Source organism: Sinohyriopsis cumingii, chromosome 10 (genome assembly GCF_028554795.1).
Source record: "Sinohyriopsis cumingii isolate HCF-2022 chromosome 10, ASM2855479v2, whole genome shotgun sequence".
NCBI classification, from domain to species: domain Eukaryota; kingdom Metazoa; phylum Mollusca; class Bivalvia; order Unionida; family Unionidae; genus Sinohyriopsis; species Sinohyriopsis cumingii.
Window position 1 is genome coordinate 76,362,718 of NC_142970.1, and position 16,975 is coordinate 76,379,692.

Here is a 16,975-nt window from a genome sequence, read left to right on the forward strand (position 1 = left end):
ACGTGTGTGTGAGTGATTTGTATTTTTAACGTAGCTTTAACAATTTTTCAGTCATATCACTACATCACTACAATATCTGCAGTGTGGCAGATTATAGTGATGTCCAGTACTGAGGCATCATGCCACAAGCATGTATTATGATGTCCCACTCAGTCACATTATCCTGATACCCGGCCAACCAGTCATAACACTAACCTCTTAATGTTGAGCACCTGGTAAGGCAGCTGCAAATTCCATTTTTATAAGTCTCTGGTATGACTCAACTGGGGTTCGAACCCACGATCTCCCACATCCAAGGCAGACTGGAGCGGTCACATTTACAAAAGTAAATTAAACCACATTTAAGACAGGCATCTATCCTTGCTTAAAAGGCAAGTCCAAAGCAAGTAACACAGGACCTTGATTTGCTGTCGAATAATGCACCAGTAGATCTGGAGCTATGCAGTTTGTTAGTTGTAATCAGTAGAAAAAACAACACAGAATCTGATCTGCTAGCATAATATACATATAACAGCAGATCAGGGTCTATGTTGTATGAAGTTGGAATCAACTTATGCACAAGTATAAACAGTAGATTAATTTATTTACCTATGTAAAGAAAAAAAATGTATACACAAAATGCCATATTTATCTGATGATATGCCCATGCTTGACGATAAAATCTATATTATCAAATTTTGTCGGCAAATTTGTCTTGCTGGCCCCATGCCTGATAATGGGAAAAATACTATAGCTCAAACCTACATCTTCTGTTGAATAATGTTCCAGTAGATACTGGTATATATATATATATATATATATATATTACTTGAAATCATTAGAAGTCTGATGATCCACCACTGCACAACCGCACTGCAATATTTCTTTATGTTGTCAATGCATGTACAGGCTTAAGTCAATAACCTTTATTCAACACAATACACAGTAGCTAAGACAATGTACCACTAAAACTTGTAAAATATGTACCTGGATACACGTAAACAGCAACAGAAATTGTTGTTGTTGTTGTGGGGTTTAATGCCATTTTTCAGCACACGATAGGCTATACATGGTGGCCAGTATTAATGGTGGAGGAAGAACCTGGGGAAAACTCAAGAAGAACCACCGACCCATGAGAAGGAGTGTTCTGTAACGGAGAGCGATTTAGACCACTCGGCCACTCAGGGCCCCAGCAACAGAAATAACCAAATAAATCATTTTTCTCTCCTCTTTTCCTATAAACAGTGAATTATCCATGACATAACAATTCAACAACAGATATAACTGTAAAAGGTTTACCTGTACCTGTGGACTGCTCCAATGGCCTAAGTGGTTAGAGCATTGCTTAAGATGCAGGAGGTCATGGGTTTGAACCCTGGCCGAGTCATACCAAAGACATAAAAATGGTATGAGTACTGTAATCTTTATGATTGGATTACTTGTCATTATCTTAATCTGCATGACTGGATTAATCAAAATCTTAATCTGCATGAGTGGATTATCATGATCTTAATCTGCATAGCTTCATTATTATCATCTTAATCCATATTGAAAGCTCCTCAAAAAGTATACAAAAAATAAATCCCACATTATATGTTAGTGATTTATAACACGCTGTACTAATCCAAATATTTGACGCAAACGTTTACAATTTCACTGTAGGATCTAAATTACATCTGAACATCACACAACATCTTTTGAGGCAAAATAAAGAGAACATCGTGAAACTGATGCATTTATTCAGAAAAGCAACATCTGATGTTTACCAGATTTATGATAATAAAGTATCATCATAACAAATTTCAACATAGCAACATGCAGTTATTTCATATTTTATCTACCACTTAGCATTAGATCGACAAAAAGACAAATAAATGTTTATATTTTTAGAAGATAATAATGACCTGAATTTGCTAGAGTAATAATAAATGAATTTTTTTAATTGCTGACAAAAAATGGGAATCTTACACAAAAAATCAGATATTTTTTAAAACAACGATTTCACAGGTTAAGGAATCAAATTATATAACAATTCAAGTGCTTTTCTATATGTATATTTTTGGATGAATGGAAGGACTAGATTGCAAAAAAAAGGTGCATATTAGCAAAATATAAAGTGAAAATGTACCATATAATCACCTAGTGTTATAAGTATTTATATAAAGTGTATAGAATTAAGGTTTGCAGAAGTACATCAACCCTATACAAGATGAAAGTTTCACATCCAGTATTTATACAGGGTAATAACAACATGCTGTGTGTGCACATAGTAAATACCAATCTGCTATACTTGCACAAGGTAAATATCAATTTGAAGCATTTACACTGGTAAAATATCAGTTTGCAGCATTGATACAGGTAAAATACCAATTTGCATTATCAAAACATCAATTTGTAATTTGTGTAGTCAACAGACAAGAACAGCTAACTTACATCTGACCCAATCAGGTCACACTGTATCATCTTTGCCCGCACTGTACCACATCTGAGTGAATGCCACATTTTGCTCAACAGAATGCATCCTGGGACAAATTGCTGACCAGTCAAATCTGATACCCAGCAGTTTTTGTCAAATGCAATACAGTTGTCATCATCCTGACTGAATGTGAAAATCACAAATTGGTCTTCAGAACCGATTTCAATCACTTGAAAATTACCATAATATGTAATGTTAATAAGCCTAACGAGATACAATGAAAAACTGTATCAGTTGAGTGCAATGCAGCTACTATCATCTGTTAAATGCAAAAACTAAGTTGATATTTTCCAACAACATGAAGGAAATGATGCTGAACAAACACTTCCCATGACATTTTCGCATCTTTAATGCGGTAACCTATAATAAAACATCTAAAACTAGTCTTCATAACCAAGAATAACTTTGGATCCTCCCTTGTAATGTATACTATCAGGTCCCATAAATAACAGTATACCACACCAAAGAGATGGAATTTAAATTACACCCCTTTTATAAACTAAATAAAATTTTCTTAAAGCTGTGCTGTTAAGATTCCACTCAAGAAAAAATGCATTATTCAAAGAAAGAGTTTGGTTTGAAAAAAAGATTATATCAGAAAGGTGTCAATACTGGCTTCATGAAACAAAAAATATCATTGTCAAGATAATTAGTTATGATTTTTGTCATTAAATTCTTCTTTCTCTATTATGTGAAAAATACAACTTCTCTAATGACTCCTGCCTAGATTATAATATATGATGTAAAAAATGATTAGTCTTCCTAAGACATTTCAGCTTCTCTTATAATTCCCATTTACCATCATCAAAGACTCCACTCCAAAACAGTTTTTTCTCCAAAACCTTCTTTATTTATTTTAGCAACATTTCATTGTACAACTCCCACGCTATGGTTCTGATTTGTTTCCATTGCCAGCTGTAATCTTTACAAGTAATTTATTTCCTTGGTTGATGAAGGGGATGCTGACATTGGCTTCCATGTGTGTGTGGAGCACGGTTTTCGTGCTTTGGCACAGGCTTCTCGTGCATGACTTTCACGGCCTCTGGTGGGAAATCACGATCTCCCTGAAAATAAGATATGTGACAACTTTTAAAAGCAAAGAATTTCACAACCAACTTCTTTACAATAAATAAAAGCAACCCAGCATTGGATTCTAAACATTAAAGATGATAATAATCAAAGCAAACAAGTCTGAACTGCAAAAACTGTAACAAGTTTGAGAAGTCACATAAGTCTGTGAATTGCACAAAAACTAACAACTTTGGCAAGTCAAATTAGTCTGTGATGTGCACTTTGAGACATCAGATCAGTCTCTGAACTGCAGAAGTTCTGAAATGTATGGTAGCACTTTTAAGTTAAGTGTCAGCCATTAGTAATTGAGTTATCATTGGAAAAGAGATAACCACACCTTCTCATTAGTACATTACATGTATATAAAATCAAAGTTGGCTGCCTGAAATAAAAATACAGTACCCAGACTCAGCATTTTGGAAGCCATGTTGAAAATATGCAAGACTGAAACTTCTCTCAACATGTGATGGTATTTGGTGCCTAATGAAGGCCAAAGAAACCAGGTACTGTGTATACTCGCTTACAAATTGAATCCAAGTGCAAACTGCACAGACCCAGATCCACTGCTGTATAATGAGCCAGTGCATGTGAATCTATGCAGTTTGTTAGGAATAATCAGTAGAACAAACAACATAGACCCTGATTTTCTGACGCAATTTGGAACCTGGAAATGCTCATGTTTATCACAGATAATGCACTTATGTGGATGAGTTAGTTTTAAAATATCTATTCATCATGACATAATTACCATGTTTCCGAATCACTGGCTATTGCATAGTCCTACAATAATACGAATCTTTTTATGCTGAGTGCCAAAAAAATCTGAAATGAACAACAACTATAAATAAGTATCACCTGCCTACATTTTTCAAAGTTCATCCTCAAGGCGCATTCACCCACAATTAACTTGAATTTCGAGTCCATGTGCACAAAACAAAATGTTAATACATGCACTTTGTAATGTCCTTGGGTCTACTGTTGTGTTTGTTCAGAATATAGTTTATAATTGAAATACCGCATGACTAATACAGTTAAGGAGTGTACTACAGTCTGTTTTAAAATTACTAGGTGTAACTAGTGTATCAAATAACATGATTAGGTGAACAAAATAAATACACCCACCCCCCAAAATAATGTGACAGTCATTCTATATTCTGTAAAGAAAGCCATGTTTTGATTACAATGTGCTATATGAATGTTTTATACCAAAACAGAAAATAAGTAAAGTCACATTAATGTCTTAGCCATCAATCAAACATTTGATCTTCAATTTAGACAATAAGAAAAAAGTATTAAAATAAATGTCTCATCAAGAGTTACCTTGTTTGCTATCATGATTTATCTCTCCTCAATTTTAAAGTGAAATATGTTTTCAGCCTTGTTACATTATGCAATAAATGAGTACAAAGTCAATATGAGCATCTATATGTGCATGTATCACTTCAAAAAAGAGATCAAAAAGACAGAAATTACTGAAGTTTTCCAGAAAAAAAATTCAAAACTATAATAAGGCAGGTATAAGCCAATTAAAATAGGAAAGTTGTAAAATATTACTGAATGAAACTGGTCATCCACCTAATGAATTAGAGGTCATCAGCATCGACATGATGGTAGTGACCAAAGCGATCAAATATGAAGCACGGTTCAAAACATATCGAACTGGTGAAAATAATTACTCCATAAATAAAAAAACATCTAACAATGTATACAGTGTATTGAACAGATTTTAATGAATGTCCAAAACACCCTACCCAACACTTAAAAATCTGCACACTACACCCCCTCCATGCCATCACTTGTCAGACCTGAAAGTGTGTTTAATTTCCCACCAAAAGTCTTTCTGCGGTAGACCAAAGGTATTTAGTTTGCTTGTTATTCCCCAACAGAACCAGAATTTTGTATTTATACCAACTTAATTGTATGTGGATAAGTAGCAACACATAAGGCTGTAAGGATGGGAGGTAGCAATTCAACTCTATACATGTAGTAAGCCTATGGAAACACCATATTAAATTGAATAACTTTAAATGTCTAAATGTTCAAGATCGAACCTATATTTCTTAGTACAGACATTCTTCATGCAGGCTTCTGTGTGGCGGAAAAACCCATACAAGCCACAACAATTTTATCATCCACATATTTTCAATTTCCCAATGCAAGAATCCAGCACCAATTTCAGTAATGAGTGTTTCAAGTGTGTCAAAGGCCTGAAGTTTCATCAACGGAACACACTATTTTTACAACCAGGATATGCTCTCAAGACTCCTTTTACTACAATGTCGCTTTTCATTCTCAATCAATCACGGTTCTAAAAAGCCGTATATCCTCTAATTTATGTTATGAATCCTACATGTTATGTTACGTTATCAAAAAAGGGGTTATGACAGCCCCTAAATGTTTTCTCCTTGACTAAAACCAATCTTTTTCTTCTGTACAAAGACCAAATGTCAACAGCTGTAATGGTACCTTTATAACAATAATAAAGCCGCCATGTATAGCCTATCGTGTGCTGAAAAATGGCATTAAACCCCACAACAACAACAACAACAACAACAATAATAAAGATAGCCAACACCATACAAATACTTACACTACATAGCCACTAGACCTTTCTAATTTACAGAAAAAATGTAATACAACACAACCACTGGTGATGCATACATTGTGTGCATGATGGTTATATTTCTGAAACTGTTGACAAGCAAGCACCAAAACTGACTCTTCTTCTTTTGTATCATCATCTATAATGCACAACTTTCATTGCATTTCATTAGTTCTTAAAAACAATTCTGTCACAAAGACAGACACACAAACACAAGTACATGTCACATCTGCTTATCAACACAGACTTTAATCAAATGAAAACTGTGGATGCGACAGTGTTCACCAAAATGTTGATTACTGGTAAAAAAAGTTTAAGGTGAGCAAGGATCATAACTCAGTGAAATAAGGGCAGAATGTACTCATGACTGAGCTCCTCTGGCATTTTATTCAAAATGAAACTTCTTATTTGAAATCTAATTATAAACACTGTATGAAAGGTTTTATGTACACAAGGTTGTGCATTAGCCGTGCCCATGCTAAGGCCATTGAGGCCACTGAAAAATGTACAAAACATATTCATCACGAAACTCATCAGCTCTTCTGGAGATTAAGTTTCAATGCAAATCTGGTTACAACCAATGAAGAGCAAGGTTGTGCAATAATTCATATGCCAAGATGATCAAGGGACTTAACTCTTGGAAGTACATGCAGAACTGGTTCATCATAAAACTGGGTTAAGCCCTTGTTGAGATGCAGAATGTGCTAAATATTCAACTGATTTCAGCCCTGGCTGAGACAAAGCTTTAAGCCAAATTTTTTGTGTGTGTGGGTTTGTGTGTGTTATTTGGATTTTTAACATAGCTTTAACAATTTTTCAGTCTGGCAGTTTACAGTGATGTCTAGCACTGGGGCATCATACCGCAGGCATGTAGCATGATGTCCCAAACAGTCACATTATCCTGACACCAGGCCTACCAGTCCTAACACTAACCTCTTAATGCTAAGCGCCCAGTGAGCAGCTGTTAGAACGAATTTTTTAATTTGGTATGACTTGGCCGGGTTCGAACAAGCGACCTCCTGCATCCAAGTTGGATTCTCTAAGTACTATGCCACTGGAGCAATTGACAAATTTGGCAGACAGTACAATATTAATGCCTATGCTAAGGCAATGAAGGGAAATTACTCTAAGAATTTGTTCAGAATATGCTTATTAATGAACTCAAAAAAAACTGCAGATAAAGCTTCACATCAAATGTTGGTTGATTGATTATGTGGATTATAGAGGCGTTAACATGAAGTGCATGTGCCTCTGGTTTATTACTGCACAGCAGGATGTTAATTGTTCCTGGGGGAAGGAATTGGAGCCACATGCCCCAGGACTTTATGCATTCAAGAAGTGCTGATAATTAAGTCATCAGTTAGCGAGACATCTTGTCCAATGCTATCTGAATGGTGGGCTATCATGGGTGGGAATTGACCCAACACACACTCATGTTTAAGTAATCTAGAACCAACTGTGGGGATGAGTGGGATTGGAACTGACACTCACTCATGATTTTTATTGGTAAAAATTAATGCGTGCATTGCAAGCTGTTAATGATGTCTGGTCTTGGCTTGAGAGGAGGTGCGCAGGATGGCAGGTACCGATCCTCAGGAAGGTGTCTGTTGACTAGTCTATTGTTATGATCTAAAGTTGTCGTCTTGCATGAACTTTGAATGTAGAATGACTGAGCTTAATTCTGAAAGGTTCTGAATATTTGCTGAATTGAGAGGATCTGTGCTGTTTAATGCTTTTAGTAATTGAGAGAGGAAACATGGTAGGTTTGGGAGTGTTAGTTGCAGGAAGATGAGGTTTGTTTTAATTTTTAAAAATTTGTTTTTTGTTTTTTTATGGTTCCTTAATTTAAGTTTTTTAGTCTGTCCCCTAAATATAAGTAACTGAATGGAATTTATTGTCTTGATTTTAGTTACTAGCTGTATGTTGTTTTAATAATGGGGGGGGGGGGGTATTTTAGTGATTGTTTGAGAAGACAAAACCTAGTTTTATGGTGTGTGTGTTAGGTTTAGTAATTTGAAATGGTATGTTTTAAGGTGGCAGATGCCTGACAGGGAGTGTTGGGTTTTATTTTTTTATTAAAACTTAAGATGTTACAAAATGTTAAATTTAACTATCAAGGGTACCAGATAGCTAAGATGCAAACTCTTCTAATAGCTTTGGGAAGGGAAATGGGGACAGAATGCAAAAGCTCTCAATGATAGACCAGAATTGTAATCTTCGATGTCCTATACAAATACTGAATCCATTTCAACATTCATGGATATTACATTTGAAGAATCAAGCTAAGTCAATAAACTGATAACCCACTTGCAATACAGATCATGTTGACTCATGTATCAGTCAAGTTTGAGTTGCTTTGCTTTCCTTGTAAGGAAGGAACATCTTATCCACTGCCATCAAACAGCAATGAACCTGGGCTTTATAACTAGAATTATACTTGTAAACCACTGGAGCAAAACCCATCAAATTCTTCGCACTGGTTAATTCATCAACATGGTAATTTTAAATGTCATTTAGTTGATAGCACCTGTCAGTGAATCCGCAGAACCCTATTATCATTGGTAAACAATCAATACATGAAAACTCTATGGTCCAGAAACACTATGTGCACAGAAATTGTATGGTCCAGAAACAATATGTACACAGAAATTGTATGGTCCAGAAACACTATGTACACAGAAATTGTATGGTCCAGAAATACTGTGTATACAGAAATTGTATGGTCCAGAAACACTGTATACAGAAATTGTATGGTCCAGAACACTATGTACACAGAAACTGTATGGTCCAGAAACACTATGTACACAGAAATTGTATGGTCCAAAAACACTATGTACACAGAAATGGTATGGTCCAGAAACACTGTGTATACAGAAATTGTATGGTCCAGAAACGCTATGTACACAGAAATTGTATGGTCTAGAACATTATATTCAGATCATGAAGAGAGGGAAAAAAATGTCTGAAATAAAAGAGAAAATAATTTTAAAAACTTAGCATTTTGTTAAAAAATTTCAAGTTTTTCTCACTTTAAATGTATTACTGCAAAGTTTTGGATGAACACTCCACAGGTAAGGCAAAAGTAACCATTTAGGAGGTGTCTATGGTATGTGATTTTAACAAGAAATTAGTTTGACCTAATAAGCTTATGTTACTGTCATGTGAGCACCATTCCTGTATTGTAATTGGCTAAGGCAATGAGCATGTTTATTTGACTGTGTTGTCATGCCAAAGGACACATTCTCCATGGCTTTCAAAATATATCCAGTTAAGATGTGGAGTAATCACTGTTACATTCTGAAGCAAACTCTAGCTGGAATCACTATGACAGCCAACTATTTCATGTTGGTTGTTGTTGTTGTTGTTGTTGTAGGGCTGAATGCCATTTTCAGCATAAGATAGGCTATACATGGCAGCCAGTATAAATCAAAGAAGACCCCATAAAAACCCTGGAAAGAATCACCGTCCAATGAGAAGCTACTGGCAAGCTTTCTCACATACCCACATTGGCTGAACCCAAGACTCGAACCCATGCTGGCAGAGGTGAGATAACAATGATTCGTAACAGTGACAAGTTTAGAACACTCGGGGCCTCATTTCATGTTGGGGTAGAAGGCATGTCACATCAATGAGGCAAGTATTGAAATAATTTAAAATTACCCTCGCAGATCAATTAAATAGTAAAAGACTGGATGAAAACCAGTTTTCAAAATTAATGTTTCTTCTTACAAACTCTGAATTATTTTCACCATGTCAACCAAGTTCTGAATTATCATCTTGATATATGTCAGCTGAAATCCTCCTCCCAGCAATTTGGATAGACAGATAGAGGAAATGGTGGACATAGTGATGTACAGAGGCAATGGCAATATTGGCCTTCTTCAATGATACATGCAAGAATTTTTTTAAAAATCATACTTTGAATTTTTAATCTGATTGATTTTCATGATTTTGGGAAAAACTTTCATTTTCATTGGTACCTAAATCGGTGGTTTAAGAAAGTGGGTCTTGTTGCCTTCAAACATAAAAATTAAACAAAGACCCTCAAAGGGGCTGATGCTGTAATGGCCAAAAGTAATTTCCAAGAATCCAAGATAAAGCCATCTCTCTTTGCTGATTATTTACCTCTCTCTGACATTTTCTTTTAGAAACACCACTATATACTGGTAACATAAGGATTTCCTTATGTTTGATTTGACATGTTCACAAGACACCTGGAAGTCAATACCCAATTCTTTGTCATGGCCTTTGACCTTTTAACCTGATATCTTGGATAGAATATCACTGAACTTGTCGCAGAAACTGGCAAGATGTAACCAAATGAAAACTTAGATAAAATCTGAAAATATTTTGTGTTTGGGAAGAAAGTGAAGTTACTGATGTGATATCACTGCAAGTATTCTCCAGAAATACATGTATCCAGAGCCTGGGTTAAATTAAAAAAACTCCATTCACACTTGTTTATATTATCATGGAACAAGCCTGTACATTCAACACCACAAGTCATGATCTGCGACGAAATAATCAATGTCTGAGTTTTGGCTTGCAACCTGTTCATCGAAATGCTACTATTTACACAATCTGTTCAAGCAATCATTTCATTTGTACAAGTTACCGTGTTTGAAAAGATTATTTGTTGTCGTTGTTATTGGTTTAATTCCACTTCTCAGCACACATGCTACGCTGTCCATGAAATTCGGTATATCTGATGGAGGAAAGACCCAAGAAAACCCTAGGAAAAACCACTGACCCATTTGCAAACTTTCTCATATACCCACATACTCACAAGCCCAAGACTCGAACCCATGCTGATAGACATGAAATGGCAGTAATCAGTAAAGGTAATTAAGTACAAAAAGGATGGAAGCAATTACCTTAGACTTGACCCCAAGATGAATTAGGTCTGTTTTTTAAAATTTCTTCACAAAAGCGCAGATATATTTGTGGTCTGTGCCATTTTTTTGTTCGTGGAATTTTAGTGAAAACCACACTGTCAATGCCATAATTCATACAAGAATATTGGTAACAAAATTCTTTTAGATCTGCATCCAATAAAACAAGTCCTTCAAAAGGGGCAATGCTCTACTGTCAGAAACTACCAAGAATTCAAGACCATTCCAATTCTTCTTTTCAGCTACTGAGTATTGAAACCATCCCTGATGTTCTTCACATTAGCTCCTGAGGTTATTTTTGGACAATCTAAACATTATTAGAAGACTTTTGGTGGAAATCAATACAGTCCATTCTCGATGAGTAGTAGGAGATTTTCAAGATGGTCATCATGGCACATATATTTGATACAAGACTCATCATCTGCACTTAGAACCAACTAGATATTGTTATTGTTGTTTAAGGGTTTAACCCCATTTTTCAGCACAAGATAGGCTATACATGGCGGCCAGTATAACTGGTGGAGGAAGAACCCTAGCCGATCCTTGGACTCGCACCCATGCAGACAGAGGTGAGATGGCAGTGATCCAGAATGGTGAGTGCTTTAGACCACTCAGGGCCCCCAACTAGACATTAGAAGTAATTCTGTGAAAACTAAGTGTTGCTATGACCATCAGTTTTTCTGGCGATGCAATAACATGATTTTCAAAATGGCCACAACGATTGCCATATTGGGTGTTAGACCAGCATCATTTTCATTCAGAATCAGGGGGCCCTGAGTAGCCAAGTGGTCTAAAGCGCTTTCCATTACGGATCACAGCCATCTCACCTCTGTCTGCGTGGGTTCGAGTCTCAGATTCGGCTAATGTGGGTATGTGAGAAAGCTTGCTAGTAGCTTCTTGTGGGTCGGTGGTTCTTTCCGGGATTTCCCAGGTTCTTCCTCCACCATTAATACTGGCTGCCATGTATAGCCTATTGTGTGCTGAAAAATGGCGTTAAACCTTACAACAACAACATAACTAGATGACATAAGACGAGTCTTCTGGTGAAAAGCAGATGTTGATATATCGTTTCATCCAATGATGGTTATTGTGAAAGCCAGATCTGCACAAATTTCATTTGAGGGTAAGTTGAGACCATAATAAAAACTACCAGTGAAAATTTCCATGTTTGTATGACTTTCCATTCAGAAGAAAAAGTTTCAACAAGACTGACAAGATGGCTGCTATGGGGACTATATATTATAAGAAGTCTTTTAGTGAAAACTATATGTTGATATTTGCATTTATCAGGAGTATCCATATAAATTTCAACATGGCTGTCATACCAGATGGCAGATCAAAACAACGTCCACTTGCTATCCCACATGCCCATGCTAGCCTAGCCTTAGACTAGAACGGCTCCTATGGTGATCATATTGAATGTCAGATTGGCATTATTTTCATTTAGGACCCTCTAGACATCACTTAACAAGAAAGTTAAAACCCATGCTGATATGACCATCTATTCAGAAGTAGTAGTAATAATATTTCATGATGGCCACTGTAGTAGCTATACTGGATGTCCAAGCAGCAATTTTTTTATTTTTGACCAAATAGGCTCTGGGATGCATGTGTGTGTAAAGTTTCATGGTAAACTTGTGCCAGTGGACAGATGACATGAAACAGGCCAGGCCATCTCTATGACCAGCATAGCCAGAAGTGTTGGTAATGCCATCCATTCTGCAGAAGCAGCTTTCATAATACCTGTGAAATTCTAGGAAGTCACATTGGTATATTTAGGACCAGCTGTATATAGAGAAGTGTTTTAGTGAAAACTTTAAGTTAATATGACTATCACTTTAAGAAGACTTGTGAAAAGATTTTCAACACAGCCAGCATGTTATTTGGCTTTTATATTCATTGTTTGCAACAAACATAAACCCCATAATAACAGTTGGGCAATATTCATGGATTTATGATACTCTACGCCAGGTCCAAGTGTATTAGTTTGATTTTATCAGACTGCTGTTTAACCCAAATATTGTGTTTAAAATAATCCTAAATGGATCTTTCCAACTTAACTGACACCCTTGTGTTTCAGCTTCCTTATTCTCATACAAAATAAACAAAACATGCACATTACTTATTAATCCAAAATCATTACACATGTATCTTTTAAATTTCCAAACACATGTGTCTGTTAAATTTCTAAACACATGTATCTGTTAAATTTCCAAACACATCTACTTAAATTTGTAAACATGTATCTGTTAAATCTGTAAACAGATGTATCTGTTAAATTTGTAAACACATGTATCTGTTAAATTTCCAAACACATCTACTTAAATTTGTAAACATGTATCTGTTAAATTTGTAAACACATGTATCTGCTTAAATTTCCAAACACATGTATCTGTTAAATTTCCAAACACATGTATCTGTTAAATTTCCAAACACATGTATCTGTTAACTTTCCAAACACATGTATCTGTTAACTTTCCAAACACATCTACTTAAATTTGTAAACATGTATCTGTTAAATTTCCAAACACATGTATCTGTTAACTTTCCAAACACATCTACTTAAATTTGTAAACATGTATCTGTTAAATTTCCAAACACATGTATCTGTTAAATTTCCAAACACATGTATCTGTTAAATTTCCAAACACATGTTTTAATTTGTAAACACATGTATCTGTTAAATTTCCAAACACGTGTATCTGCTTAATTTGTAAACACGTGTATCTGTTAAATTTGTAAACACATGTATCTGTTAAATTTGTAAACACATGTATCTGCTTAAATTTCTAAACACATGTATCTGTTAAATTTCCAAACACATGTATCTGTTAAATTTGTAAACACATGTATCTGTTAAATTTCCAAACACGTTTAAATTTGTAAACACATGTATCTGTTAAATTTCCAAACACGTGTATCTGTTAAATTTGTAAACACGTGTATCTGTTAAATTTGTAAACACATGTATCTGCTTAAATTTCTAAACAATGTGATATAAGATAAGTAATCATGACACTTAACAGCCAGGCATGTGCCCTATGCAACTGTATTGCAAAGTGTTGTGGTAGTTCAAAACATTAATTTATTATACCTACCATACAAAACTGGTAATACGGTACATGTATATGCTTTATCAAACTGTTGAATTAATGAACTAAATTTTCATGTGACAAATTTTCTTGGATAAACGAGAGTAGACTATAGACCAAGCTCTAAATAAAAATTCAATAAATTGGATAATTTAATTCCTGGTTTCAAATGGATTTTAAAAAATTTATAAGACACTTTATCAGTGTGTCCCCCAGGGGTGTAAACTTGAGGGTACAAAAAACCCCTTGGTGTCAAAACTGGGGGGTAAAATAAAAAATGTGGGGGTCAAAAATGTACTGACAAATTTTCATATGACTACTACTTTTTCAGCTTGAAATAGGATATTGCAACTTGCACAACATACTCTCTCTCTCTCTCGCTTTCTCTCTCTTTGTTTAAACATACAAATACACCAACATGCACAATTAACAAACAAATGCATTATCCATTCAAAGAATAATTTTATTAGTTCATATTTCTTTTAAAGTCGTACTTTTAACAGTCTCCTCAAGCAATATTATTGACAACACATTACATATAAGCCAATACAAAAAGCCAAATAAATCTTTTTAATCAAATGGGAGTTAATTTACTGCCTTTCATAAAATGTGTACTATCATAGGTTTCATTGCACTTCATCCTAGAACACATTTATCCAAATATCAAGGAGGATAATGCTTCATCCTCTTTCTAATAAGTTACACTTGAACTTTAAGATCTTTCTTTTATTGCAGCAAAAGTTAAAAACCAACAAAATCTGCAATTACCCGCTGACTTTGTAATCCAAATAACGCATTTGTCTCTGCAAGTTTACTGATTTCTTTGTTGTGAAATAATGTCTTAGGTTATAATGTGTTCTCCAGATATGGCAAACGAGGGCAGATTTTTAAAAATTCTAAAATCCTGTCACAAAAGAATTATTCACTTTTGCAGTCTTTGCGATCGCGCGATCAGAAATCACACCGGTAATCATAATGAATGTGCCGTATTCCATTCAAGCGAATTATTTTCTCCATTTTTCATTAAAAATATATCCACAGCGACTCTTTTGTGTTCTGCTTCTTTCACTTTCTTCGCTAATGCTTTTTAGTGCATGACGTTTTAATCTGGAGATCACTTTCTAGTGCAACAAGCCTTGAGATTGAACATCTAGATGACAGCTTGCTGAGCTCAATGGAGAAGTTCGCGATATTAGGGGAAGTTACTCTGTCATAACATTGCCTGAGCTAGTCTGGTTCATTGTTTTATATGTTCCCTGCGTTGCACTTTGCTATACGAATAGAGGAGAGCAAGGCAGGGAGCAAACAAAGCGGGGAACCAGTCAATGCCTATACTCGAAGTATATATGATGCCATCCATCGTTCAATGCATTGAGTATTAAATAAATCATGATCATATTATGAAAATCCTTTGCGTAAAAAAAAAACACGGCAACAAAATGTGTGCGTCATTTATCTCCAGCATGCGTCCCTGACGCACAACTGTGCGTAAAGGGAAACACTGCTTTATGAACACCACATAATACAAAAGGTGTGGAACATCTAGAACTTGAACTGATAGCATAGTTTGTACTTATCAATGGAACCATCATACAGCAGAAGCAATATGCTGACAATACATAAAATTGAATGTGAATCTCTTTTAGGAATGGGTACGTGTAATTTTTGTGAGAAAAATCTCTGAGCACCTCAGTACAAACTTAAAACCATAAATGTAAATAAAAGTCGACCTCCTCTGGGACCCTCGTTTGCATGCAAATATTACAGAAGACTACACATGAAGAGGTTCTTTTTTAATTGCACAATTTTTTCTGACTTGTTTGTCACCAAAGGATTGCATAAGTGAAATAAATCATGCTTTGTGACTCCTCTAATACTTATACATGCGTGCGTGTGTGTGTGTGTGTGTGTTTTGGGCTCCTGCAGGGTTCATACAGATCTGGACAGCTGAAATTCAATGACTTTTAAATGACCAGTTTCCAGTTTTCAAAGACTACTCTCTGTATCAAGTGTTATGCTTCAGTTACTAATTTAAATAACAGAAACAAATACAACAGTACAAAAAATAAATAAACGTAATATAAAAGGGAAATGATATTTAAACAGAATGTCATTGTAACCCAGATGTTAACCATTGAACCTTTAGCTTGTATACTTTCTTCTTCAGCTGCAAGTTCAGTGCTTTCACTTTAGAAATGCTGCCAGGATTTTATCTAAGTGTATCCACTTGTTATGAAAATACGGGGTAAGTAGTATAAAAAAAAAGTAGGGAGAGGACAAAATGGCCATAGTTCACTATATACCTAATACTTCAATATGCATCTTCCAGCAACACTCTGTTAAGAGTCCTATTTAAATCAAAATCTTTAAAGTATGTTGCATCTAGTTGTATAAGCTGTTGATTTTTCTGAGTTTAATCTGTTCCTCACAACTTTATGAATAGTGCTGAGACACCCCTGCTGGTGGGCCATATAAATAACTAGGTTAGCCAGCAGATATAAGTTTGGAAAAATTTTCTTATGTTTATTATGTACATTTTTTCGCTGCTCATAGGAAACATCTCTTGGCTCCAAAATAAGATTTTTCACTAACATAAGCTCTGGATAATTTTCTCTTATTTGAATCAGTGCTTTACTGACTACTGCAACAGATATCCCATCTGTTCAATTAATGATTAGGATTTTCAAAAGCTGATTAAAAAACAAAATCAAATTATAGCATGTTGTCACAATTTTCCAGACTGTAGGAATCTGCCAGTATGTCAAAAATATAAACATGTTTTATAGTACCCTAAATTAAATAAATGTGTGATATCCCTACATTTTTTTCAAGTGAATTATGAGACAGTGAAAACATTATATCC

General features: G+C 35.1%; 1 protein-coding gene across 1 annotated transcript in view; it reads right to left on the reverse strand.

Moving 5' to 3' along the window:
* Positions 1-1,701: 1,701 nt before the first annotated feature.
* Positions 1,702-16,975, reverse strand: part of LOC149790415 (death-associated protein 1-like) — a 34,442-nt gene continuing 19,168 nt past the window's right edge. Inside the window, exon 4 of the mRNA XM_089972464.1 lies at positions 1,702-3,519. Coding sequence (XP_089828590.1) covers positions 3,391-3,519 — 129 coding nt within the window. The 3' untranslated portion in view covers positions 1,702-3,390. The remainder of the gene's footprint in view (positions 3,520-16,975) is intronic.